At 41.7% G+C, this 26873-nt stretch overlaps 1 protein-coding gene across 3 annotated transcripts in view; it reads right to left on the minus strand.

Moving 5' to 3' along the window:
* The window catches only part of PLCB1 (phospholipase C beta 1), a 352437-nt gene that overhangs the window by 240572 nt on the left and 84992 nt on the right, over positions 1–26873 (minus strand). For all 3 annotated transcript variants that reach the window (XM_032103715.1, XM_032103716.1, XM_032103717.1), the window contains exon 3: positions 14784–14852. In XM_032103715.1, coding sequence (XP_031959606.1) covers positions 14784–14852 — 69 coding nt within the window. The remainder of the gene's footprint in view (positions 1–14783; positions 14853–26873) is intronic.

Here is a 26873-nt window from a genome sequence, read left to right on the forward strand (position 1 = left end):
CGGTTTGGGCTTTAAATACACCGAGAAAAACGTGAAAATATCTATGGAATTAGACTGTAATGCTCTGAAGGGAAAGATCAGACTGGCAGGAGGTCAGGGATTTGTTTATATCCATCTTCCCACCTGTCTGGTGCTTTGGCTGTGACGTGCTGAGCGAGGGTAATGGATGGTTAGTGGTCATTCCTGCTGATTTGGACAGCAGGATGACGTGAGGGTTTTCATTAACAGAAACATGGGAGCCAGCTTTCTAGGATCAGACAAATTGGATTTCAATGCTCAAACATGAAGTGTGCTGTCAAATGCAATTTCTTCTTCAAAGAAACATGCCCTAGATAGAGGAATGGAATTGTAAATAGATTATAAACCATTTTTAAACTGATTACAGGTTACTGCAGGATCCAGACCAAAGACATGCAGTGGTGCAGGCTGAGTATCACTGAACTGAGCTCCTGGTTTAGGGGGACTTCACATGCAATTTTCAAGAAACAAGACTAACTGCAAAGAAACTTACTGAAAGAAAAGGGAGAAATGCACTAAAAATGAAATATCACTAAGTAAAAATGCTTTGCTGGGTTGGGTGTAGCTAAACCAGGTTCAGCTTGGACATCAGAAGAAATTTCTTCATGGAAAAGGTTGTTAAACATTGGTATGGACTGCCAAGGGAGGTGATGGAGTCACCATCCCTGGTCAAGAAATGACTGGATGTGGCACTCAGTGCTCTGGTCTGCTTGACATGGTGACGGTTCAGCTACAGGTTGGGCTCAATGACCTCAGAGGTCATTTCCAGCTGCAATGATTCTGTGATTCTGAAATAATCCAACATCAGTTGAACTTCATAACTGAAGGTGCTTCACACAACACTTCAAACCCCTTCAAAGGAGCAACTGTTTGGATTCCAGCTAGGAGTTAAGTAAATACAGATGTAGAAAGAGTAGAAAAATAAATACATCAATGCACTAAAACTGCACCAGCATTACTAATTGCTGCTTATTGGACTTTTTCCTGGCTTAGCTGTTTCCCAACAAAAACCAAACAGCTGCTAAGATTGCATATGGAGCTCTTTGCCCCCACATCTTGTCCAGGCTTTGCCAGATGCTATTTGGAGAAGACATCTCTCCTGCTTCCCAGACCCTGAGGGTTCCCTGGTGCTCTGTGCCCATGCTCACATGCCTTTGCTTATAGCATGTCCTGGCACGGGGCTGAGAATCCGTGGCCAAGGTAGTGCTTGCAGTGCTGTGGGGCTGGCACCAACTCACAACATCCTAATGTGATTTCAGAGCTCTGCCCCTCTCCTTGGGATCTTTATTTTCACATTTCACCTCCCCTGGCTGACAGTCACTCCAATTTAATGTCCTCTGGCTGGTCTGTGGTGGCCTCTCCAAGACAATGTAATTGCAGTCAGCTGCTGACACTTCATTCCTACCAGACAAGGCATGTGACCACCACCCAGCTCTTCCCTTCAGGAGAAAAAGTCACTTTTAACAGATGACCAGCACGTTAAAAAATAGACAAAAGCATTTCCCACATTTCTAAAGGAGTCTATTTTAGACAGCACAGTTCATGCTTTGTAACAGCACTCCTATCTGTAATGTATCTATAAACAACGAATAGAAACAGATTTCAAGTTAGAAATAGAAAAGATTGTGCTTGGCTCAGATGACCCACTGTAGTCCCTTCCAACTGTACCCGTTATGTGATTTTTTTAAATTTAGAAAACAACTATTTGTTTTAATAGAAATCTATCTCTGGTCTAGCAAAATGTAGATGATTTCCACTGATATCAAGTATTTCAAATGAGAAAACAAGCAGAAATATTTGCAAAATATTTAAATTAATAGTTTAAATAACTACTGTTTCTAAAATATGGAATTTTAGACTAAATATGATTTTACATGGAAATTTTCCTCCATGTCTCCCTCATACTGCTGGTTGCTAAAAAAGCTCATCAGAATTGTTTTTGTACCGTTCCTGTCTCATGTGTAAGAAATAAAATTTACTCTATATTTGTTAAAATGCAACTTTTAATGACGCTCCCAATGCAGACATACAAAGAAATCTGAACACACATGTTAAATTATGCTGAAAACCAAACCAACCCAGCAGAATAAACCAGCCCGGCTCGCTCTGTGTGCCCAGACTAAACTGTGCCCTCCCAGCCCAGAGTTTGCAGAAGAATTTAAGCCCAGAGCCAGCTGCTGCCCACATCACTCATCCCTGCATTTCAAGAAAGCTCTTCAAACACAGTAAGCCATCATATTTCTTTCCCAGCCATGGTTTCAAACATTAGTGCTTTTGTTCTGAGCCTGAACATTATTTTCTCTTACAGGACATGACCAGCCAGCCCAGTTTTTTGCAATGTGATGAGGTTTTTCTTTGTTATATCCACTAATCAGTATCAAGAGCAACTTGGGAAAGAGAGATTCTGGATGAGCAGAGCCCACTCAAGTTGGCTTTTCAAACTAAGATTTTATTATTTAAAGCAAATTTAGAAGGAAGCCAATCAGCTCCCTCTGGGTGATGGGAATTTTAAAGAACCCTGCTGCACATCTCAAGAATAAATAACTGAAACACAGCTTTTTTTTTCCCCCCTTTCCTTTGGTGATTTGCCTGTTGATTACCTTTTCATTTCCTGGAGACAATTTCTACACCTTCTACTTCCCAAAACCCAAACAAAATCAATCCACCCCCCCAAACTGCAATCATCCACTGATGGGAGAGCGAAGAACTGGAGGCAGCACACGGAGCCTTGTGTTTCTGCTGCCTCTGCTCACAGGCCCAGCTAGAAAAGCATTTCTTTATTTCACTGGGGGGTGGGCTCACTCCACCATCGAGGGAACTGGAAAACACGAGATGTACTGATAAGTGACCTATAAACAGATTTTGGCTTTGCCCAAGTGCTCTGATTTGCAGCAATTGATGTAAATAAGCTCTAGGTTTAAAGCCTGTGACAAACACTACTCTGAAACAGCTTGGTTGTGTAAACAACTGTCTCCATGGTGCAAGAGAGGATGAAATCCACTCCTCAGTGCCCTCCTTGAAAAAGCGGGCTCATGGGTTCCAAGCAGGGCTTTTGCTGTGTGCCATTAGCTTTTGCATTTTGTGTCCATGCTGCCAAAACCACAGAACCTATATTAGCACTTGCACGGTGGTCCTTGCAATTCTCAAGCGTAATCCCATGCAGAAAAGCAGAGAAACACAAGTATTTCTTAAATTTTTTACCTCCAGTTCTCTTTTTTGCAACAGGTAGAGCAACTGTACCACGCTCATCTGGCCAGATTGAACTATGTATTCATGCAATTCAATTCTGTACTCCCAGGAGCAATAGACAATGTGCACCTAAAGAAAAATATCCATCTGCATCGACATCAGGGTTCAGTATTTTCATGCAAATAAAAACATCTCATCTTTTTTCCTGGTTTATAAGCACATTAGAATTCTAAGCATGTCTCTAATATTCAATTGCAATTGAAATAATTTAGATCAAATAGTTTTATATTACATTTGACATTGCTCAAAGAGTAAAGGAAAATGCTTTTTTCTTCCTCATACTCTAAATAATGTTGCAAATAGTTTTGAATTTATCATCAGGATAAATGGCATGACTAACAGGCACAGTTCCTACTCAGGGGAAAGCTGCTGACAACACTTCTACATTCTCATCATTCGTCTTAATTCTGGGCTATTTAATATAGAACTCTCTTCAAATGATGCTTTGTCTCCCAGTTCTCTTATCCTGGGATCACACCTTTCCTGGATGTGCTAAACAAATACTTGATCATTGCAGGGTTTCTTCCTACAGGCTTCTGGAGCACATGCCAAGTGCCTTGATGAATAAGGCTCCACAGGCAGGGCAGGAATCCACTTCCTTTCCACGGGACATGCAATCCCAGCTCAGGCAATTCCCCGTCCGCACTCCTTGGCTCCCATCAGGAAGGGAGTTCACAGTGGATACTGTTTATTACAGGAATTGTAAATAAAGGTGAACAAACCTGTATAGGAGCACTAGGGGTGCTCACATTAGTCCTCCCTGTTGTGGAGTTGCACAAGCTCTTCAGTTTGCTTAAAGATATTGAACTGATAAGCTGAAGATTATTCCAAATATTCAAACAGCTCAAAAATATGAAATTTCCTAAAGCCATGGGCAGGTACGCACAGTGCCAGCAGCAGGCATATGGTCTGGGAGCAGGGGGAGGGAACCTCACATCCCCATCCCCTTCAAGCATAAGGGCTTGTTTTCATCCACGCAGAGATTCAGAGGACAAGAACTTGTGTCTCCTCCACCACACCTTCTCCTCCCCTGGCAGCACTGCCAGCTGGGGGCAGCTTTTTCCCTGTTGCCAAGCACAGCACTGCTGTAAAGAGCACAAGACTCTCTGAGAATCACTGGGTTTTGCCAGATGACAGAAAGCTAACAGAGATTGTGTAACATTTGTTTACAGCCTGATAAATTTTACCTTTGCGCTCGTAATTTGCCCAAAGAAGTTTTCAGTGGAAGTAGAAAACACGGTACACCTCCCTTTCAAACACAGGAACATTTAAATGCTCTTAATCAAGCTGGTATCTGATGCCTAAAAACACCAGTAAAGGGTTCCTTTTAATTACATAATTTGCAAGTGTCACATGCAAACATTTAAATTAGCAATATCAAGTGATTATGCTTTCAGAGAAAACACTTTAAATATAAACCAAAAGGAAAAGCTGAGCATCATCAAAATATGAGGAGACCTAAGCACTGCTTTCAAATTCTCCTTTTTTATTATGTAAGTAACAGTTAAATAATTCCACTTTTCCTCCCACCATTTGAAACTCTCCTGACTCCAGCAGGATGAAAAAAAAAACCAACAAAACAGTCTTAAAAAAAGAAATCAGTTCCCACAACTGAAATACTGCCACAAACTTATCAGCGTCTGAAAAACGAGCAAGACAATATTAAGTGTCGCCTAGAAGAATTTACAGCAGCAATAGTTCCTTTGAAACACGCACTTTGCAGTACAGGGACAAACATGGTTCAATGATTAACACCTCAATTATGAGAAGTTGCGACCAAGGACATCAGAGAATTGTAAAATGGTTTGGGTTGGAAGGAGCCTTAAAGACTATCTGGTTCCGCCCCCCCTGGCATGGGCAGGGACATCCACTAGAACAGGTTGCTCAGAACTCCATCCAGTCTGGCCTTGAACACTCTACTTTCCTCAAATTCAAGTCCATTCTACACCATGAGGCAGCCTCAGTTCCCAAAGCACCCCAGAGCCTTGGGCCACTGCACAAACACTCTGAAGGACAGTATGAAAGCAACTCCAAAAGAAATTCTCCTCTTCTTTCAGCCAAAACCAAGCAAACCCAAAGCCCTGCAGCAGTTCTGAAAATGTTCATGGACTCACCTGTAAAACACACACACACACACCACGAGACCTCAACAAGCTCCTGTCCTGCCCTTCCTCTCTCCAACACCTTGCACGTTTACCCTGGTAGCAACAGTCCACAGCTATAAAGAAAGACTTTACCACTGTTCTAACCAAACATATATAAGTATTTCTGGAGAAGAAGGTGACATTCTCTCCTACAAAACCAGTGTTGTCCGAGGGGTGTGTAAACACAGAGACGGAAGGGGGAAAACTTCTGGGCTGCAGCTCAAGGCTTCTGGGCATGGAAGCAGCAGCGTGGGCAGATCCCCAGAGCCAGCTTTGGGAGCAAGGGCAGAAAGGGATCTTTGTTCTTATCAAGGCATATCTGGGCTAACTGGGATAGCATAAAATCAGCCTTCCCTCTCAAACTTCCAAATAACCATTTTGAGGTTTATAAATTTTTACCAAAAACCTGCTGCAGAAAACCTTCCTGTGTTGGCTTTGATCTTTAACCCTCTGAAGGGAGTCTGGCTCTCTGCAACAGCCAAAGCAGAGTCCCCCTGCCCTGGAGGGCTGGGATCTGCTGCCACAGCTCTATCAACAATCCCCACACACATTAGCTTCTATTTGTCTCAACATGCAGGTAACCATTCACACAGATGCTTTAGTTTACCTGAATTCAGTTTTGTCCTTTTTTAAAGCATTTTAACAACATGCAAATTGCAACCATTATTTCTGAGATTAATGTTTCCCCTTTATACCATGACCTTACCTAGCACGGCTGTTCTGCTTCTGCCACTTCATTAGCAAACACCATTTTGAAGCCATTTACACTAAACATTCCCAACTACAGCACACAATCTCTCATATAAATTATTTTAAATGTATTTCATTAATCTTGGAGGAAGGAGGTTAACTCCGAGCGGCAACAACAAAAAAATCTTTGTGTAATTTCAGTTATGGCATTATCAATATAGGATGTGTTTCAGAAAAGAGAAAATAAGCATGGGATGCGTTGCAAATCAGACCCACCACCAGTGCAGCTCCCCTGAACTACCAGAACCTTCCACCACAGTAATTTTTTATAAAAATTACTGATAATAATAATTTTTCTGTATTTCAACACAACAGAAAGATCTCACTTCCTCTGACCTGTTTTTTTAAAAAATCAAATTATTTACCAGTTGCAGTAAACTATGTTTAACACTGTCCTAAGCACCAGGACTGGTCACAACTTTCATGGATTCCAACAACCCAGATTGTGATATATTAGTATTTGCAAGTCATACTGGCACTTGTTTCAGGATTCCTTCTGGAAATAATACGGAAAAGACATGTTCTTTTAACAGGTGTTATGGTAATTAACCACCACTGGAAGTCTGGTATGTGGAAACCAGTCTCCCTTGATGGGAATGAGCCCAGACGTGAAGACAACACACAACAGGGTGAGAAAACATCGGCTTCCATCTAGGCCTGATTCTAAATCACACCTCAGAGTTCACTCTGATTCCAGAAGACAACAAAGAAACTGGATAATGCAAAATATCACAGCCAAGAATTTCCTAAGAAACTTCCAGCCAAGGGGATTTCTTCTCCAAAGTAAGGCTATTGTGTTTTCATCCAAATTCTTCCAAATAAGCAGTGTCACTCAGAAGCTCACAAACCTAAACCATATGGAGCATGTCTTTAAAAGAGCAAACCTGCATTTCAACAGATTGCTGCACGTTACAGATACGCACTCAGGAGTCTTCTGTGTTGTTTGGCAATTCAGGACTGTGGTACCAACTAAATCCAGAGCTACCTGAATGTTAGCATAAGATCAGCATGGAATCGTCCCTTTCTGCACCTGCTCTTTCTGGGACACGCCACAGTCCCAGAGCACTGATACATTTCTGCCAGTATTGCTGTAAGAGTCTTCACAGTTCAGGCTGGTTAGTAATTCAACCTACACTTGAGGGGTATGAAGGCAACCTCATACTCAAGAGTAGCTAAGCATGGGAAATGTTTAATTCACCTGCTTTCTTACCCAGCCCCTAAAATAATTTCTGTTCACCAAGAATGACACGTATGTACATTCACAAACAAGATTCGTCTGCAGATCAACCTTCTCAAGAAGGAATACCTGACTTTTGCCATCTATAGCCAAACTATGAAGGATATTGGACACTCCCAATGCTATTAACCACAGGCAAGATCCAAATGCAGAAAACTGCTCCTAATTCTGTCTCTGTGCAATGCTAGCACAGATCAGCCACATCGAGGAGCAGCTGTGCAAATTTTACTCAGCCAGTGTATAGCTGTGAAAATGCTTCTCTTTGGAAAGACTCAATCCACAATGCACTCCACAGCAAGAAAAACCTCGCTAAATCATGTATAGCTGTGTATCAGTCTTAACATACCGCAGTTTTCACCAGAAATACACTGCTCTTTAGTCTCATGAATCACAATGGGTTGAAAAACGCATTAAGCCAACCTTTGGCCCTCAGAAAATGTTCTAGTAGCTCTGGCCTACAGAGAACCATTTTGCTTCCCTGTCCCATGCATTTTTCAGGAACACCCCTGTGAATGGCTCATTAACAGCCCAGGAGTGGAAGAGCGTCTGAATTCCCCAGTGGCAACAGCTGATAATTTTGTTTATTTAACTAGGATTAGTTTGGGAGGTAACGGAGCTGAGAAAGCCATAGACAGGCAACTAACACTCAATACAGCTGTAAGGTTTTTTGTTATCACCACAGAAATACTGCCCAGGATTTATTTAAGAATGAAGTATTTGTATGTCTTACTTGGTAGCATAATCCTATTCATAATTAAATAGGAAGGGAGCTTGGTTTGTTTTGGTTTCAGAAACAACCTACGGTATTAAAAACCCCAAACTATCAGATATTTGGATGCCCTTGCCTATACTTTCTTGCACATCCACTGCAGACAAAGCAAAAGAAACCAGTCTCATTTCTGCTTGATGCTTTGGAAAAATGGTAACATGGATTTAACATGAATATACTGATATCACTACCCTGGAATTCCGTAGTTTTCTGCTACTTCATAGCTCACATGGCCCTCTGGCTATTTCCATCTGTTCCCATTACCGACCCTACCTGTAGCTGAATTTTAAGTCCTGCTCTCATATTCCGAATAAAATGTTTCCCTGTAATACCGGCCGAGGTCTCTTTGCAGGACACCTGTGTCCCTACAAGGTCTCGGGTGCAGCTGGGGCATGCCAGTGGCACAGCCACACCTTGAGACACACGCAGACCAAAAAGCCTCACAGTTCCATCACGAGATCCCAAAAACCCATTGATATGCAGATGATAACAAGCATATCAAACCTTTGCAACTGATTAAAACCTGACAGCTTTCACCAAATGGCTGTTTACAAGCTGAGGGATGTAATGACAAATCACCAAGCTGGATTCCAATAAACGAGGAAAATTTTAATCATTTGTTCTAAACAGTTGCAGAAAGATGCATCTGCTGTGATATTTTCACTTGAGCCTGTTGATCCTACGTTTGGAGCTTCAGGGTACTGCACTACCATCAGATCTCTCCACTCTACTGCTAAAATTCGTGCATTAATATTTATGAACTATTTCTAGATGGAGATTATGGCTCCAAAGGGAAGACGAGCAGGGTTCAGTTATTGAGAACCTTTACATTTTCCAGTGAAAAACTTTGAAATTCTTTCCACACTGAGTGTTCATGACACAGGCTGAATGAAGCATTCCTTATTTTTATGGATAGCAACATTTTATTTATTAGTTTTTGTATTAGTGTTGCACTAGGGCTGTACTTCACAAGACTTTGTGATGTTGGTGCATGTCAAAAGAACACATGGATCTGCAAGGTAACAAACAAATAATATTGACATTGACAGGCAGTATCAACATCTTAGCATTGCTAAAAGTACCTCCAAAATAACTTTGTCATCCCACCAATTTTTAAATTTTGTGCCAGCCACTGCAAAAATGCCATTTGTCAGATTTGAGGTTTATCACGAGTGACAGAACATTGGGGTTTGTGACAGTCGTGGCGGGACATGCTGTCTCAGCTGCACTCTCAGCTCATTAACATCATTAACATTAGTTGTGAAAGCAGGAATAAGACATCCCTGTCCTGGATTGCTGGGCAGCAACATTGGTCATACCAAAACGGGCAAAGGAAAAAAAATGAAGCGTGCATCTACACAGGTTTATTCAAAAGCACCAGCAGCAGTAGCACTTAAAGCACGGCTTTACCGATAATTTCTGGTGTTTTCAGGAACTCAAATATCACGTATTTAATTGAGCAGTGCCTACCTTTTCAAATTTAAATGTCAGGTTTTAAAATTACAGTTGTAAGATGCCTCTGTGCTTCTTAAAATATGGAATTTCTTATTACAGGCTTTGCACTGTGAACTCTGGCAAACAAAAAGAAGATGGAGGCTTTATAAATACAATAAAGAAAAGTATAAAACCAACCAGCTCAGAAAGCTAACTGAAACAGTCAGCAAGTAGGAACAAAAAAAAATTAAATCCTCCTGGCAATGATTCATAGTGAAAGCCTTAGAAAAAACCCTGTACTTTCTGCCATGCCCTGAATGTTAGTAAATCGTGATTCCAACAAGCTGCCGAGACAGGGCTGAGTTACACAGTGGATAACACTGCTGAAAAGGTCCCAGTTCCCTAAGCATTAGGGGTTCTGAAGAAAATCACCAATTTGGGCCACTGAAGGGTCCAAGGAAAAGCCCCCTCACTCTCAGGGCCCACACTCCGGGCAGAATTTAAACCACTTCCATTTCCACATGAGCACTGGCCAAATACCATACAAAGAAATGCATCTTAACCTTCCTCAATAAAGTAAAACTCAACCTAGACAAAATTTTTATGCAACTCAATCATCATTATGAAAAAAAAAAAGCAGTTATGTAAAAGAACAAACACATTTGGGGCGGATGTTTGTGGCTGTTGCTGCTATCCCCCAAGGTGAGTGGGAAGAAGGTGAGCTGCGTGCACATTCCATTTTTATTTCTTTTTGGCAGAAATAGAACAGTGCTTAGGCATAATTTACATTTTCTAATTTAGCATCAAGGTTGTTGAAGGGAAAGCAGCGTGCATTTCTATCAGCAGACAAAAATAACAGCAACAGCAGCGTTTGAGACGGGCAGAGCGACAGAAGTCGGTGCTGCAGAGAGCAGCAGGTGTGTTGCTGTCCTGTGCCATCCATGGACACAGCTGGCTTTTCCGGGGAATGGACCGAGTGGACAAAAAGTAAAAAAACCCAATAAATCTGCCATTTCCCACAGGCAGTCTAACCAGGGTGTTACTGAAGGCAACCTAAATGTCCCTGCTGTCAGTCCTACTGACTCTCAGTCAGAGCCATGGAGTGCAGCAGCAAACACTGCACTCCAGAGAGCTCTGACAATTCAAACAGACTTGCACATCCTCATTTCCCCCCAAATCCCCTGATTTTCAGTTAAAGAATTATTTAGTCTTTCCTTGCTAGTTTTCCTTTTAGTTCCTGAGCCCACCTAGTTCAGGAAATGCTGCTTTTCCTCTACAGATGTGTTAGAAGCCAGCAAACCTTCCACAGCAGCTTTTGGAGTACAACTAAGATAGGTCCAAAATCATCTCACTCTACTTGAGCATTTCAAGAAAACCCACTAAATACAGAGAGGTTGGTGCGGATATTAAAATAGTAGTTGGGGTCTTGGCAAATTTGTGACATTCAAACATCTGAATTTTTTTTCTCTGTAGAGCTTGCTTGTTAAAGTGAAAAAATTTGGGGCAGGGGAGCCACGAGATTTTTTAAAATTGGGGATTACTCTCTAAACACATCTTGGCATGAGAGCGATTCTATCATTCATAATTTCATCTCCTACAGGTTTCACAGTATATGTTATTTAAAGAAATTCATTTCCTGCTGAATGATTTATGAGGGAAAACAGGATGCTGAGGGAAAATAGACTGATCAAATGCATCAAAAGTTTTCAATATGAGCATTTACCATGGGGTTATTTCCTTCTCCCTGTCAAGTCATCCTGATATTTCTTCTCACTAGTAAAAACACTTATATAGTTGCTAAAGATTTTAGTTTCCATAGAAACTGTTATTGGCTAAAGTAAATACAAGATGGTAAAAAGTGTGACCTCCCCAGTCCTGTGAGCATGTTTGCAGCTGCCAGATTTTCACCACCTGACCATTCATTTCCCAGTATTTACTGGTGCCTGACATTTTTAGCTGCGGCTCCCTTCAAAGAGCACAGACACTCTGCTGAGTGGCACTTCCATGCTTTCCAGAAGGCATGTGAATATTCATAGCTATTCCTACGGCTCCTTGTACCAAAGCACATTTTGTGTTATTTTGCAGACCTCGTCACTGAACTTTACAAGGGAAAAGATGTCTCTTAGTCTGCACATAAAAACCAAGCTCGGGTTACCAGGTAATGTGTGAATAAAGGGAAATAAATCATTGCTTCATCACAACTAATGATTTTCTCCTGTTCTCAAAATTCCTCTTGCTCCCTTTCCTACCTGATTCTAATGCCAACTAAAAAGGCAAAGTCCTGATAATAATTTTATAATTCCTTCACTTCTTTACAAATTTCATTTGAATGGAGGCACTTTTCCTGACATACACAATTAATGTGTCTTTTCTTGTTCCCTTCAGAACATGACTTTCATTTTCCTTCTCACGTAGAGCTCTGCTGCAATGCTCTGTGCTGCCTGAGAGTCTGCCTTTCTACCAAGGAATCAGCCTTTGCATGTATATTGCATTGAGATGGAAAACCCTGTCACCATTTCTGAAAATAGCAGCTGAAGACAGAAGGAGCCATCCCTGACAATGTGCAAAAAGAAGGCGATGCTGGAGCTTCTCAGAAACTCAGGGTCATCTGAGTAGATTGCTTTTCATCTCCCAAGCATCAAGTGCCTTGGTATCCACTAAAAACTCCCTTCTACATCATTAGAAACCCAAGTTCCTGCCCACATGACAACAGCACTGCTCAGGGGCAGCCACAAATTCATTATAGAACCCAAAAGTGTGTTCTCAGCTCATTCTTTGTGCTACCTTAACATGATGACTGTAGGGTGAGAGCTGCACTTCTGTGCCTTCAAGGGAACTTTTGAGGCTAAACATTGAGGGAATGGAGAAAGCAACCAGACCAGCTGGATGAGAAACCCAGGAAGATGCAAAAAACATGCAAGAGCAATCACAAAATATATGGGACTGGACTTACAGAAAAGTACTACGAAAACTGAGTATCAACCAAAAAGGCTAAAAAAGAAACCTTAAAACTCCTTGTGCTTCTCAGTCCTTTTTCAGAAATGAAGAATACTCGTGGCAGTGCACTGAATGCAGCATGAGAACAGACTGAGTTTTGGAAACTAGGACTGCCTACAGTCCTCTAAAATCCTTCCTTGCTGGTGGCTCTGTGTAGCAGCACACCTCACACATTCTGGTAGCCTACCGTGGGTGAAGTTAATGACACTGAAACTTAGCTTTCTATAAAAATAAAAAGGAATTATGCTTTTTTATTTAATGGAGAAGTTAAGGCTTATTGAAAAAGACACTTATTTCTATCAAAAAGCAGCAGTAGATTAGAAATACACCAAATGAGGTTTAAAGATTCCCATTAAGTTGGTAATGACAACCCATGGGTGAAATCTACTCTCAGAATTCTGAAAACAGATTTAAAAATTTGCATAAACTGGCAGAAGTCCCCAATATAAAAATTGTGCAAAACTATGGGCAGAAGGAGGGGTGGTGGGGTGATGTAGAGAAGATCACCTCAGCCTCTTAGTTTACAGTGAAAGCAAGGGGTGCTCCCAGCTGGAAGCAGAACTGTGGAAAAGAGCCCCTGAAAAGCTTTGGTGAGTATCGTCCATTCCCAGTGCTCTCTCGTCAGCCAAAATCCCAGGGGTTTTACTGGAAACCTCTATGCAATCCCAGCTGCTACTGCCTGACTTGGAGCCAAGCCTCCTAAAGCTGAGCTGTAGATCCTCTGTGGAAGTGACGCGCACAGGGCTCTGCAACGCCGCTCACCTGCAGCCGACGCTCCTCTGCTCACCCCTACAACACGCATCAAAGCAAACTGGTACAAATGGCCCCAAAAGCAGCCTTTTATTTCACACCATTTGCAAGATGCCATCAGCAGCCAACCCAGGTGCTGTTTTCCTGCTGCCCACACACAAATCAATGACAAAAAGCGAACTCATTCACACAGGTGGTGCATTTCACCACCCCGAGAGCCCGGATTTTCTCCTACCCTTCATTTAATGCCACTGCTGTCAAATCTGTAACGTGCTGTAACAAAACCAGCCTTTATGTAACCCAATAAAAAAAAGTCACCAAGGCAATAGCTACGCATAAATTTTAGCTAAAAACATTTTGTTAGAAGAACATGAATGTCCTCTGTAAAGCGGGTAGCATGTTAAAATAATGTTCTAGACATTGTTAATACTTCATTGCTATTCATCATAGAACCATTAATCATGGTGAACTCATTTGGTATTAATGTGGATGTCATAAAGTACTTCTGTTGCATTTCAATTATAACTCAGCCTTTAAAATGCTGCCAGCACTACATGGAGAGCTTTGAAAACCAAATGTGAATAATCTGTTCAGAGATAACTACAACTGCTTTCTGGCACAGAAAAACAACCTTTTCCATTCCTAATTGCCCACGGGGGGGCTGAGGAGCCCCTGGGGCAGTGCCTGGGCCCAGGGCTGGCTGCAAGGAAGAGAGGTCACCCAGACCCAGGCATATTCCTTCCCCAAGATGAGAGGAGGAGAAACATTCTTTTGGTCTGTTCAACCAGGGCTAAGCAGCTGCGGGGCCACACTTTCCAGCCCCCGGGGATATTTCATTTTTTCCTATCGCTCCTGGGATTCCCTGAGGGACTCTCTTGCTTCCAGAGCTGAGTGCTTTGGTTTTTCCTCTGATGTGCTGTGTCTGCCCAAACAAGAACACCAGAGAGAACTTGCATCTACAACCTACTGTCTGTAGAGACTATAAAGGAGTGCACAATACATCAGGGCAAACCCAAAGGGAGCTGATATCCCAACCTCTCCGATAACAAAAAAAAATCCAAACAATCTCTTTCTGGCCTCAAGAGGCACTGAAAGAGGAAAATCACCAGCAGAAAATACAACACGGACTCAAACAACTATCAGCCCCTTGCCATCAGGGAAGCCAAAAACTTGTAAGCATACCTTGACAAACCAAGACTTCTGTTCCTGGGCTGCCAGCAGAGCTTCCAGCAGGATTTTACACCCAGAATCCAAAGACAACGGCTCAACAATCCCAACACTTCTCAACAGAAACAGTGTTAAACAAAGAAAAGGCAAAATACTACTACTTAGTGATGGGAACTTTTTTTCTTCCTTTCAATTCTTGCATATAATTCCCATTCTTTTTTATCAAGGTCAGCAATGTAACAGGGAAGCACGCAGCAAGAATTCCTACCTTGGGAGCTCTGGCATGTTTTCCGCATCTGGCATCTTTGACAAGGCTGATATCCAGCAGCTCAGTCTCCTAGAAGGAAAAATTGCAACGCAAGTTATTATTACATTATTCAAGAAGCCTTGTTGTTTTATCAGTGTCCCACTTCCCACATCTGTTTGTCCAAAGTAAGATCAGCTTCAAGGAGAGCTCAGGTACACCCAGGCAATTCCAACAGCAATGCTGTGCAGGTCTCCTAGGATATATATAAAATATATAGGAGCCATAAGAGTCAAGCTGATTTTCTGGATTGCTAAGTAGCAGGTGCTGTGCTTTTGGTTTAATCTTTTTAATACAATTTTAGCATTTTGATGCTTGTCATAGTGTGACAAAAGGCAGTATTACAATCAGAAAACCCTGCCTCTGCAATAGAAAACCTGCTTTATTATTGCCAGAACACTTTGGGAAGTGCACATAAACCCCTCAAAGTGTTGTATCTATAACGATAACAAGGTTCAACAATTTTAGCGACTCAGTAAAACAACATGCACTTTTTGACAAGCATTTCAGAGTTCATGTGCTACTCTTGAGTTACGGGGTTATACAACACATGCCATGCTTGGAATAAAACTGGCACATGAGAACAGCTTCTGCTGGGCAAATTCCTGCCCTCCCCTACACACACATAACATGAAGAATCCCCTTTCCCTGATTTGACGATTTGGAAGGAGAATGGACACTGGAGATGGGACCAGTGTGACTCCCAGCTGCCGACAGCAGTCTGAAATACTTCAGCAGCAGTGTGACCACACTTCAGGGAGATCCACACCACTTCCAAGCATTTCAGCCTTCCAGAGTAGTAACTGCAAATGCTGTGCAGAGAACTTGGTATCTTTGTCCGGGACAAAGCCATTACCTCCTTTTCTTCTAATTCCAAGGAGTAAAGAAAAAAATAAATTGATGGACGTGTTATTTCACCAAGGGTTACTTGGGATCCTGATTTTTTTTTTTTTTTTTTCCTTTCCTTTTAAGGAACTCACTCCTGCACAACTTTCGCAGGCCTTTGTTTTCTACTAAGACCAGCTCTACCAACCAGTTTTCATGTGACTGTACATTCATCACATTCTCCTCTGCCCCCCCCAGGAATCCCAATTCCTCCAGTTCTAATACTTGCTGAAGTCCATGAGCAAATTTTCCCCTCTTTATGTGGCCTGTTTAGGGAAACTCGCACTTTTTAGAGGGTTATTTTTTGCCCTTACTTCCCTGAAAGAGTACAAGGGTATCAAATCTTGCCAAGATTTGAAAGAATCATTGGCAGGGTGATAAAAGGTGGAAATAACCCAAACTCCACCAATATACAGGGCATATGGACACAAGCACTCTTCTGACAGTGAAGGTGGAACTTTAAATAAAAACAGTTTACAATTAATTACAATAAATAAAAAAAAAATTACAATTACAAGCAGGAGGGCTTTGAGTCCTTTTGTGTTAATCCATGTGACCATTAAGATCCTGGCAGGAATGAAAACAATGGAATATGGCAGAGCTACACATGAATTTATCACACTCAGAGCAAGAACTCAGGTGGGAAACAGGAGTTATATTTACCACACCAAACAATACCCACACCCCGAACTGGTCTCAAGCCCACTGTGAAATGTTCCACAGAAGCTCCAGGCACATGCAGACCATGTCATAAAAATCAGATTTCACCAACTGAAAGGACTAACAAGCACTAAAAATAAAGGCTTTAACAACAAACACATGAGGGAAATTAAATATGCTGAAGAAAAATGGATCTTGCACTGAGATGCTGAGCCACACAGAGTGAATTTCAAAAGCTTATTTTATTTGTCTGGCACTTCGGTTTTAAAAAAAAAGAGAAGAACAACAAACAGAATTAGTAATTTATTCACTTACGAAAGTGCAACTAGACCTTCTGTAAGACAAACACAAAAAGACCCTTTTAAGTGAAATAACACACATTAAAAAGAGACACAAGAAAAGGAAAAGGCAATGACCAGCACTCCCAAGGACCTGAACAACCCTGCCTAGTTCTGCATCCTCCCAGATGGAAGAGGATGAGCAGATATAGGGTTGGTTTGGAGCTTTGACTACTACTTTCAAGCTGCTTGCATGCCACCAAGCCACATGCAGAAAATGTGACCACCTGAGGACCCAAGAAATGGCAAGGGCAGTCTAAGAAAAAGGGGAAAGTGGAATTTTGTGGGGCTACTTGGCCAGCCCAGCTGTCAGGGCTGTAGGAATGGCTGACCCCTGAACATGCACCTCATGGCCCTCCTGCCCTGTTACCTTTCTGACAGAGAACACAGGGTTTGTAATCCTATCCCTAGAATCCTTTATATCCCTGTTTGACAACATCATTTAATGTAAGTAAACAAGAGCAGGACCTGCATCCATGGAAGTGCCTCTGTAGGCAGCATTCAGTGAGGTTTAGATAAATCAGAATTCATAATGGGCCATTTCTTAGTACTTTGATTCAAAAAAAACCTCCTGGAATTCCCTCACCCCAGGCACTTGCTTTCATCTTTCAAACAACTAATTAAGAGAGCAGAGATCAACTTCCTTGGAAGTCAGAGGAAATACAATTTCCTATTTCCCTATTGCGAAATGTGGGTCGATTTTTGTAAAGGGAAAATACACTTGAACAGTGGCCAAAGAAATGCCCCATTTCCTGCACAGCAAAATAGCCCAAGCCGTCCCCCACCTCAGTCAACAGAGATTTGTTAACGTCTTCCTCCATCCACGCTTGGAAAATGCACCCTGTGTAGCAGGAGGCACAGAAGCCATAGCAACTGGGGGGAAAGAAAAAAATCCAAACCCTCTGCAAGTCCAACTTTTCCCTGTTTAGAGACCTCCGGTCACTGCTGCTGAGACTTAGTCCTGCAATAGAGTAACATCTCTTAATGCAAGTGGTAGATAGATCCCTCCAATAATTTCTAATACAAGAATTCCGCAGCAGTGAATTATTAATCCTACTATGTTTGGTTTCAATTAGCAGCTGAGACAGAGATGCATTCAGAGAGGGCTGCATTGTGCAATCTCACTTTTATGGGTGAGCACACACGCACAAAAGCAATGGATTGTGCAACCCTCAGCGTCTGCTAGAGCACTTATAATTAGGCCCATCTGAATTTAATATAATAACACCAATTTATGCCAGCTGAGGACCTGGCTCACTTCTATTTTAAACTGCCCAAAATGATGCCAACTGAGTCATGGTGCCTTGGGAATGTGCTTGTGACATAACCCCAGCTACAAAGCAGGAATCCTCATGGATCCCGCCCTGCTGGAGAGCCATCAGCAGCAGGGCAGGCTGAGAGCAGGATCAGCTGTCCTACAGAACCACCCAAAACTGTGTCAAGGAGACCCAGCAAGAGCAGGTGTGCATTGCCACAGCTACACGGGTTAGTCCAGAGAGCCAACTGCTTTACAGACATCCCTAACAAAAATAATTCCACTCTTCTGCAAGCACTCATTGTGGCTGAGGAGTCGTGTATTGCACTGACCTCAACTGTTCAACCTCCATTTCTATGTCCCTTCTGGCTGGATGTTCTTTTTTCCCCAATGTATGGCACAGCTCTCAGCCAGCGCCACTTCGGGAGACGCTCTAACCAATTAAACTCTGTAAACTCATTTTCCACTTAGCTGGAAAACCTGTGGCTTCACAGTTTCGAATCTGAAGAAGAAATTGTGTGCTGAAAGCTTATCTAATTCTTCTAAATATTGCCAGTCAGTCTAGTAGAAGACACAAGACTGCCTTCAAGGTTTGCCCAACACAGTGCTAGCAAAATAAACTTTGGAAGACTAAGCCAGTTTTCTAAACAAGCACCATTTAGTGATACTGGATGGCAACATCTGGTCAAAGTTTTCAAAGAGATAAGGCCAATTTGCTGAAAAAACTCCAAACAGAGACTCAAACAACATTTTCTCTTGGGAGTAATTAATCAAAATGAAATGGTACTTTAATATAGTAAGACTCTATTTTATCATTTCTGGACATGAAAGCGCTGAATATCTCTGGAAGAAAAAAACATATGCAGTTCTGTGCTATACTTATTTTTATTCAGCATTTTAAAAATGTTGTTTTAAATAAAACCACAGGACTACTGTCCTAACAACATGCTAGAAAGAAAATATTAAGATCAATATTTGAAACTGATTGGGAACAATTACAGAATCACAGAATCATTTAGGTTGGAGAAGACCTCTGAGATCACTGAGTCCAACCTTTGACCAAATACCACCATGGCACCAAGTGCCACCTCCAGTCTTTCCTGAAGCACCTTCAGGGATGGTGTCTCCCCAACCCCCTGCGCAGCCCATTCCTATGTCAAATCACCCTTTCTGTGAAGAATTTACAAGTTATGAAGAAATTGCAAGCTCTGCTAAAGAACTACCTTAGGCCCTATAGGTTCAGAGTAAATATGTATGGAAACTCATCAATTTACAGCCATTTATGGAATACACCTCACTCAGGTTTCAGGGATTTTGACAGTGATCCATCAGCCACACTCAGATTAAATTCTCCATGTGAGAGTAAATCCTTAGTGCCAGTTCCAAAAGATTGCTTGCACAGCTAGAGGATGTCATGTATCATTCCTCTGTTAAGAACGTATCTATTTTTCCTTATTATCATTAAGACTAAATTGAATGAAACACAGCAATTTGTCTTCTCATCCCAAAGGAAAACCGTGGAGGACTGGCGAGACTGATTTAACAGATACCTGCACCGACAGCTACAGGTAGGAACAGCAAGGTTGTCAATGACTGTAACTGGAGCTGTGCTAAAGTAGTGCTGTGCTTCCCCAAAAGTCCCATTATATAATTGGTAAGCTGCATCCCACTAGAGAGAGAGAGTCCCTGAAGAAGCTGTCTCCATGCTTCCTCCTGGCATGGACACAATTCAATTATCGGGCATCAAAATTATGGGCTGTGTCAATAAGGCAGCAGCAGAACAGCACATACACCTCAAATCAACAGGAGAACTCTCCTCAACAGCAGCGAAGTCTTTTTCTGCACAGTCGTCCTTCACTAGTTCAAAGTATTTTGTTACCTTCCCATCCATCCTTCTCAAAGAAAAAACATTAAAAATTTTTTCATCAATGCTAAATTTGCCAACCTGCCCAAAACAACCAGACCTCCTTCTAGCTCCTTGCAGGTGATGGATAAAGCAGCAGCGAGGCACTCAAAGGATGGAACAAAGGCTCAGGTTAAGCTCTTATATTCCTGGAGTAGCCACTGACTTCTCAAGGGTCAATTAAACACACAAAATTTTAACTTGGTTAAAGTGGCTTCTGAATTCTCCACGTTCTAAACATCTATTACAAAATTCAAAGCCCAAAACAAATCCACCATCCTGGCACATGAAATGAAAATTTGGGTGAGAGGCACAGCTGTTCCTGATGGGCAGGAGAGACAGAAAACACTCTGCTGCCTCCACAGCTTCATTCAAAAATCACTTATTTTCCAGCTGTTCCTTTCTGGCCAATGAGCACTGGCAGAAAATCACTGCAGCCTCATCCACACCAGCCCCATTCTGAGCATGAGGCTGGGCACAATTCACCACACACTCAGGGGAATTTCCAAACCCCCAGAGAGGAGGGTCCAGCAGAGGAGACTGTTTGTCGTCAGCACTGCTACAGCTCCCCATGGGGTTCGGGAAGCATTGCTGCCATTTGTTCTGTGACCTGCAGTAACAAGGGACATCCCCTGAGGGTGACACGGGACATCTCCCAAGGCAGGGAGTGACAGAGATGGAAGAAAGGACAGATATGTGCTCCTCTTACACAGAGCAGCACTTGGAAAGCAAGAAGTGATGGGTTTAAACACTGCCTTGACCACATGGCTCCCTAGGCCTGGACTAGCATTTCTGAACAACTGGCAAAACCATGGGGCTTAATATTACAGGGAATGGAAATTTTTCAAAAAATCGCTTGAACAGAATGAGAACAGAATGATTTCTTACTACCCAAAATGTATTATCTGTAAATTTGAACTTGTGCTAAACTTTACTGGGTGGTCAGTTATTCTTAATTCCAAAAGACTTGAGGGATCTTAGCAACACAAGAAGCAGCATCTATGATTTGACTCGGCTGCTCTGGGAATGAGCTCCAAACACCTTGTAAGGTTTCCTGGCACTTCAAGAAGAACCTGCAAGCAAAGTTGTATGACATCCGTTCTCTGCAAGGCCATTACAGGAGGCATTCCTATGGAAGAATAAGCCCCAATCTGAAAAATTTTGGCTATCTTAACACAGAGTCTCTCAATGTATCCCTGGAGTTGTAAGAACAGCAACATTTTCTAGTACAGGGAAAATGATCTGTGGTTTACATAAAGCATAAAACATTGAGCTATTAGGAAAAAAATGGGGAGAAATTTTCATGCTAAGTGCCCTTTTAATAATGAAAATGAAACAATTCTTCTGCAGCTATGCACAGAGTTCTTTGCTTCATTAAAGGAAAATTTCATTTACTTGGATTTACAGATGCTGTGGCTGAGCAGTCTAGAAACTAGCACAGAGATTTAACAATACAACTCTTAGTGCAAAGAAACAGGAAGCAGAAGAACACAGTAAAGATTTGCTGCCTGCCTCCATCCCAGCAAATTAACCTGCACAAATAGGCAAAGGACATGGGGAAGACTCAGTGTGCTATGATCAGCCATCATCCCAGGTGATGCACTGGAAAAAATTCCATACCAGGTAAGACTTCAGCCATGCTACAGGTCTAATCCAAAGTCACCAGTGCTTGATAGGGTATAAACTCAGCCTGGTATGTAAAAATAATTACTACCTCTGTTAGTCAGTGTCAGTACATGCTCAAAAAAACAAGCCACAATCCTTAATCTTACAGCCTCCACACACAAGACAATCAGTGAATGAAAGGAACAACAGGTTTGTGATCTCCCAGCAGAACAGAGGAAACAGTGGCAAAACTGGAGAAGTACCTCCCTATCCTAATCCCACACCCATTAACATGGTGACTCCTTGTCCCACTGCTGCCTTTGCCAGTGCTCTTCCTTTCCAGGAAAGGCTCCACCACAAGAACACTCAAACCCAGAAGTTTCTCATCCAAACAACTTGGATCTGTTGCAGCTGGCAGTGGGAACTGTATGGACAGGAACACCTTGAATGTACCTAGTTGGAACTGGTTTGGTTCTTCTAAAATTGCTCTCACACCGCTGCTCGTCCCACTCACACAAGCAGGGAAGAATAGGAGGAAAAGGAAAATTCATGAGGTGCAGCCATATTCAAAAATGAAAAGAGCTGGGGGAGGACCTGCTCCAGAAGAAAATACAAAAGCACCTTGTAGGCAGCCTTCATAATGGTACTTGATTGATTTTTATTCACATAACTGAGAATAAGATGGCAATTTGTAGCTTTAGAGTCACAAGGAAGAATACAGTGAACTGAAGTTTTAAGCAGTATATTAAAAAACAACAAAAAAGTAGTATTTCTATTAAGAAACTTCTCCTTTCGAATCACAACATGTATGATTATGATGATTAAATGCCTGCCCAAGAAGGAACATACCATATTTTGGGGGTGATGTTCTCATGCCATTATTTTCCACTGCCATGGGATCACAGACTACACAGAGAGCATTATTATGGTTTTTCCTTTGAAGCAAGTAAAATGTATTATTTTCCACAGAGTTCCCCAAACAGAAAACAGCTGGAGCAGAGACTTTCATCCCACGTGGAAAAGCACTGTACAACCCCTGCATCCACCACACCTGACAGTGCAGCTCCTCCTCAGGAAAATCTGTCCATCAATAGAAGGTGATTCCAAGACTGAATGAGATCAGGTCTTTTGAACTTTTAGAAAAGTCCGTTTTTAATGCATGCAGCATAAGCTGGAGGCATCTAAACAAATATCAACACATTAATAGCTCTGGCTGTATGATTTTAGAAACTACTTCAGCAGGTGAGGGTGTTTTTGGCAGAACTCCACTGCTCTGGAACAGTTTTCCTTCTAACTAGTTGGGTTTTGTGGAGGGATTTGGAGACTGCAAATTCAGGTCAACAGTACAGGGCTTTTGGCTTGTCTATATTAAAACAATAAATGCTCTTTATGTATCTAAGTTTATGACAACTGGGAGATTCGGACCTTGGAGTTGCTCTGCTCCCCACATAACAAAGGGAGCTTTAATGTTAAGGCACAAACACAGCAACGCGTGCCCTACTTACACGCCTGCCACTTCCATGGATGGATAAAGAGAATCAACTAAAAACTGTATGGAAGCAGAATGTATACCCCTGCCAACTCCTCTAGCTACAGCCCTGGCATGTGTTACTTAACTGGAAAATCCACAGTCCAGGCACAAATCCAACTGCAGACTTCAGCTATAGCATGATGCTTGAGCACTAACAACAACAGCTGAAAACCTGCAAAACCTGGAGACTGGAAAAAACCTAAAATATCTACAATTTAGGAAAAGAGAGGAGAAATAACCCCAGCAGCTGCAGGCACATTAGTGGGATAGGCAAAGCTTTGGATAAGATGATGAAAGGAGTATTCATCACATGAAGGTAAAACAACAAAAAAATAAGAGACCACATGAGCTTGCCAGCCAGATCATACCTAAGCTGATATTTTTTTTTTTCCTTGGCACAGGAAACTTTGAAGATCTTCTCTGCCTGAATTTTGATTAATGACATGAGCCAGAATTGACAAGTCATTATCCCAAACTCTGGTCACCAGTACTCAGAGATTAATTTAACCTTAAGGAGCTACAGAGAAGGTTCCAGAAGCGATCACAGAATCCAGAGTAGGCTCTTGTTAGAGGAGACTCAGAGAGCTTGGCTTCCACCAAACAGCTAAGAGAGGGATGATTATTGTCTATAAATACATGCATTGTATAATCAGCTGAGAGGAAGAGAAGCTATTCAATCTTGAAAGAAGTAAGAACTGAGTTATATGGATTCTAATAAGTGTGGGCAAAATTAGGACTATTTTTCCTTAGATATTGAAAGCAAGAATCACTTTTACAAAGGGGTTTGATGTGTGTCTGAATACTAAAATAATACATGCACTACACAATATCCATAAACATAGAGCACAGAAAACATTTTTCTACAGTAGTGATCTAAAGGAATTGTATTTATTTACAGCTAAATTTTTGAGTTCTCACTACTCCAACCACCCCGCAGCTTTATCTACAAAGTTACCACTGGATAGTTCAGAGAATAACTCATTAACTACTAATTTGTAAGTGACCTATCTGGCAGGTGTTGATACTCCAACAATTTTGGAGATTTATACTTCCAGGCTCTTTATATGAACATCAGAAAAAGACAGCAGAAGCTGCACATGCAGCTGGAAAAGCTTTTCCCAGCCAGATCCTTGATTGTTTGCTGCTCTCAAGGAGGATGAAGCCCACAAACAGCATCAGCTGAAAATGTCCACACACACCAAAGAGATGAGAAACATTCAGGTGAGGGCACAACAGATCTGGAAGGAAGCACTGGTTTGTTGCAAGGGAAATCATATTTTGCTTCTTCAAACATGCACAGTCCTTAGTGCAGGAACTTGGCAGCAGTTGCCCATGTTCTTCTCCCTGTGCTGTGCCACGAACTCTCACTCCGTCCTCCCACAGCCCCTTTCACTTCACCTGCTGCTGTCACTTTAATTTCCCTTATTAGCTCTATTTGCTGCTTACCTTGTAAATATAAGTGAGTTTAAAACAGTTATTTGTTCGGTGTTTATTAGGGAATTAATTAGAGGGGAGTAAGAATTTCTTGCTAATTTATTCCTTACAAGATGTAATCATTATTATTTTTGCATGCTCCCAGGGTTTATGGATAAGTGCATCTTAAAAATCAAAGCAAAAAAAAAAAAGAATCCCCAGATCAGAATCAGTGGGTGAGTCTCTACAGATTTAATTTACATTCATCTGCTATTAATCTGAATGCATAATATTCTTCACCATAATTTTATAAATCTCTAGACAGAGCTGGGAAATTATTTTTATTGAAGTATTTGCATGCGCATGCCTCAGATTCTTTTAGTCTTGGCAGCTGTGCCTGAAATTGGAATTTACACTGAATGAGGAAATACGGGTCATTCTGCAAACACAACAGAGATGAAGTCAATGGCAACTTGTTGGAAGACCTTGAATTCTTGCCAAGCCCCGTTTCCCAAAATATTTTGCCCTACACCACATTCAAGCCTCAATTACCAGCTACTCTCTCCTGCAGGAGCCAGCTGCTCTGAGCATCAAAGGCACATACACAAAACAGAACCAAGTTGTAAATCAGCAAAAAACCTGTAAAGATGGATGATTAGCTCTTCTTATCGTTCATCAAGCTAAAGAACACACTCTTCTTAACAGGGACTCACTTCAGCCAACACCTGAACTGTGCCAATAGTTGGCTGTGTTCAGCACTACACTCGGCACACTCCAAACTTTGCATCTTATTCCATTGCCTGAACCCAACACTTCGGGGCTGTTACAAGGTAGGGATTTTTTTTTGCTAACTCTGTTTTGTTGGCAGCACAGGCACAAGATGATATTTTTCTCTCCTATCAGGGCACTCTGGCTCTTTCCTGTTTATATGTTCTCCTACTATGTGGAACTAAAAAGCAAGGCAGCAAACCCAAGGTTAGCCCTGTTGTCTAATGATGTTTCCTTATTTAGCAGCTTGTTTGACTGCAGTTGCTGTTTTCTCCCTCAGAAATGTTCTCAGTTCTGTTCTCTGGAGCATAATTATTCCAAGTACCTTTTCCCCACCAGCAGCACGCCAAGACTTCTTGACTTTCCAAAAGAAAGTTTGTGTTCTTGAAGGTGACTGAAACACGACTTGAAGAAAGTAGTGAAGGACTCAATCCTGGCAGGGAAATGCAAAAGAAGGAGAGGACCTAAATACTTTGCAGGTCCCCCAAGCCTGTATGATGCACAATTTTTAAAAACCTCAAGGGCATTTTTCATGGCACAACCAACCTTCAAGCCTGAAGGGTATTTAACACCCAGACATGCTGGTGTGAATCATTTGCATCTCATACTATCAGAAAGATGGTCTCGCTTTTCCAGTGCTCTCCCTTACACGATCTGGATGTCAGCTCTGCATTTCTTTTCCAAACTTGAACCACTCAGCATGAAATAATCCTGCTGGATGATTGCCTGGGCTGGGGTGGGTTGGTTGTTATTATTCTTAACGTAGCAGCCAAGGTGATTTCACCAATTTCCTCAAATGAAACTGCAATTTCTGAAATAAGGCACATCCTAGCGAAGGAGATGAATGGGAGTTAAAATGCTTTGGAAAATGTTCCATGCATGCTCTAAAATACCAACTAACTCTTGTATGTGGGAAGATCTAATGCCTTCCTGCTTGGAAAAATACCTTCGGATTTCAACAGTCAGTAAGGTTGTCGCTACCACATCTGTGAGATTACAGCCAAGTTCAGACAAGCTACTGAAACATCTCCTTTTCAATAATGAACATAAAAACCCAGAATATATATGCATACTGTTCTCAAAATGCATAAGGGAAATTAAAATGTTTAGTCTAGCATTTCATAACATTTAAGTGGTTAAGTTTGCAGCCTAAGTAATGTCTTAACAAGGGTCTCGTTTCTCTCTAAATAAAATGTCACGTGTAATGAAATTATTGTTAGGAATCAAGGGTATGATTTAGCATGTCTTTTGAAGCAGGCTAGGCTGCTTCTAAAACAACACCAGAAAGTGCTATTATTGAGTAAAAAGCATGATAGTTCGGGGGAAAAAAGGCTCACACACTTAGAAAAAGGAATGCTTTTTCCGTAATTACGTGGATTGAGAAACAGCTATTTTTGTCAGCATCTTCAAAGAGACTTCTCAAGTTATGGAAAGTAAACAGGGGAAAATGAGAAAAACAACATTTTTAATTTTTTTTCCCCCAGAAAAATGGTGGTTTGAAAACCAACAATGAGAAAAATCTATTTAGGAGAACAAGGAGAGCAGCATTTGGGCGCATGTTGGGGTCAGGGGCATCACTGGCTATGATTTTAGGCCATGGACATGTCAGATCAGGATTTTACTGATAAGAATTTAACTGGAGCTTGTCAAAAATCCCTCCTACAAGATGCAGCCAGGCAGTCAGGACAGGAGGGGT

This window comes from Corvus moneduloides, chromosome 3 (assembly GCF_009650955.1).
Source record: "Corvus moneduloides isolate bCorMon1 chromosome 3, bCorMon1.pri, whole genome shotgun sequence".
Lineage (NCBI taxonomy): Eukaryota > Metazoa > Chordata > Aves > Passeriformes > Corvidae > Corvus > Corvus moneduloides.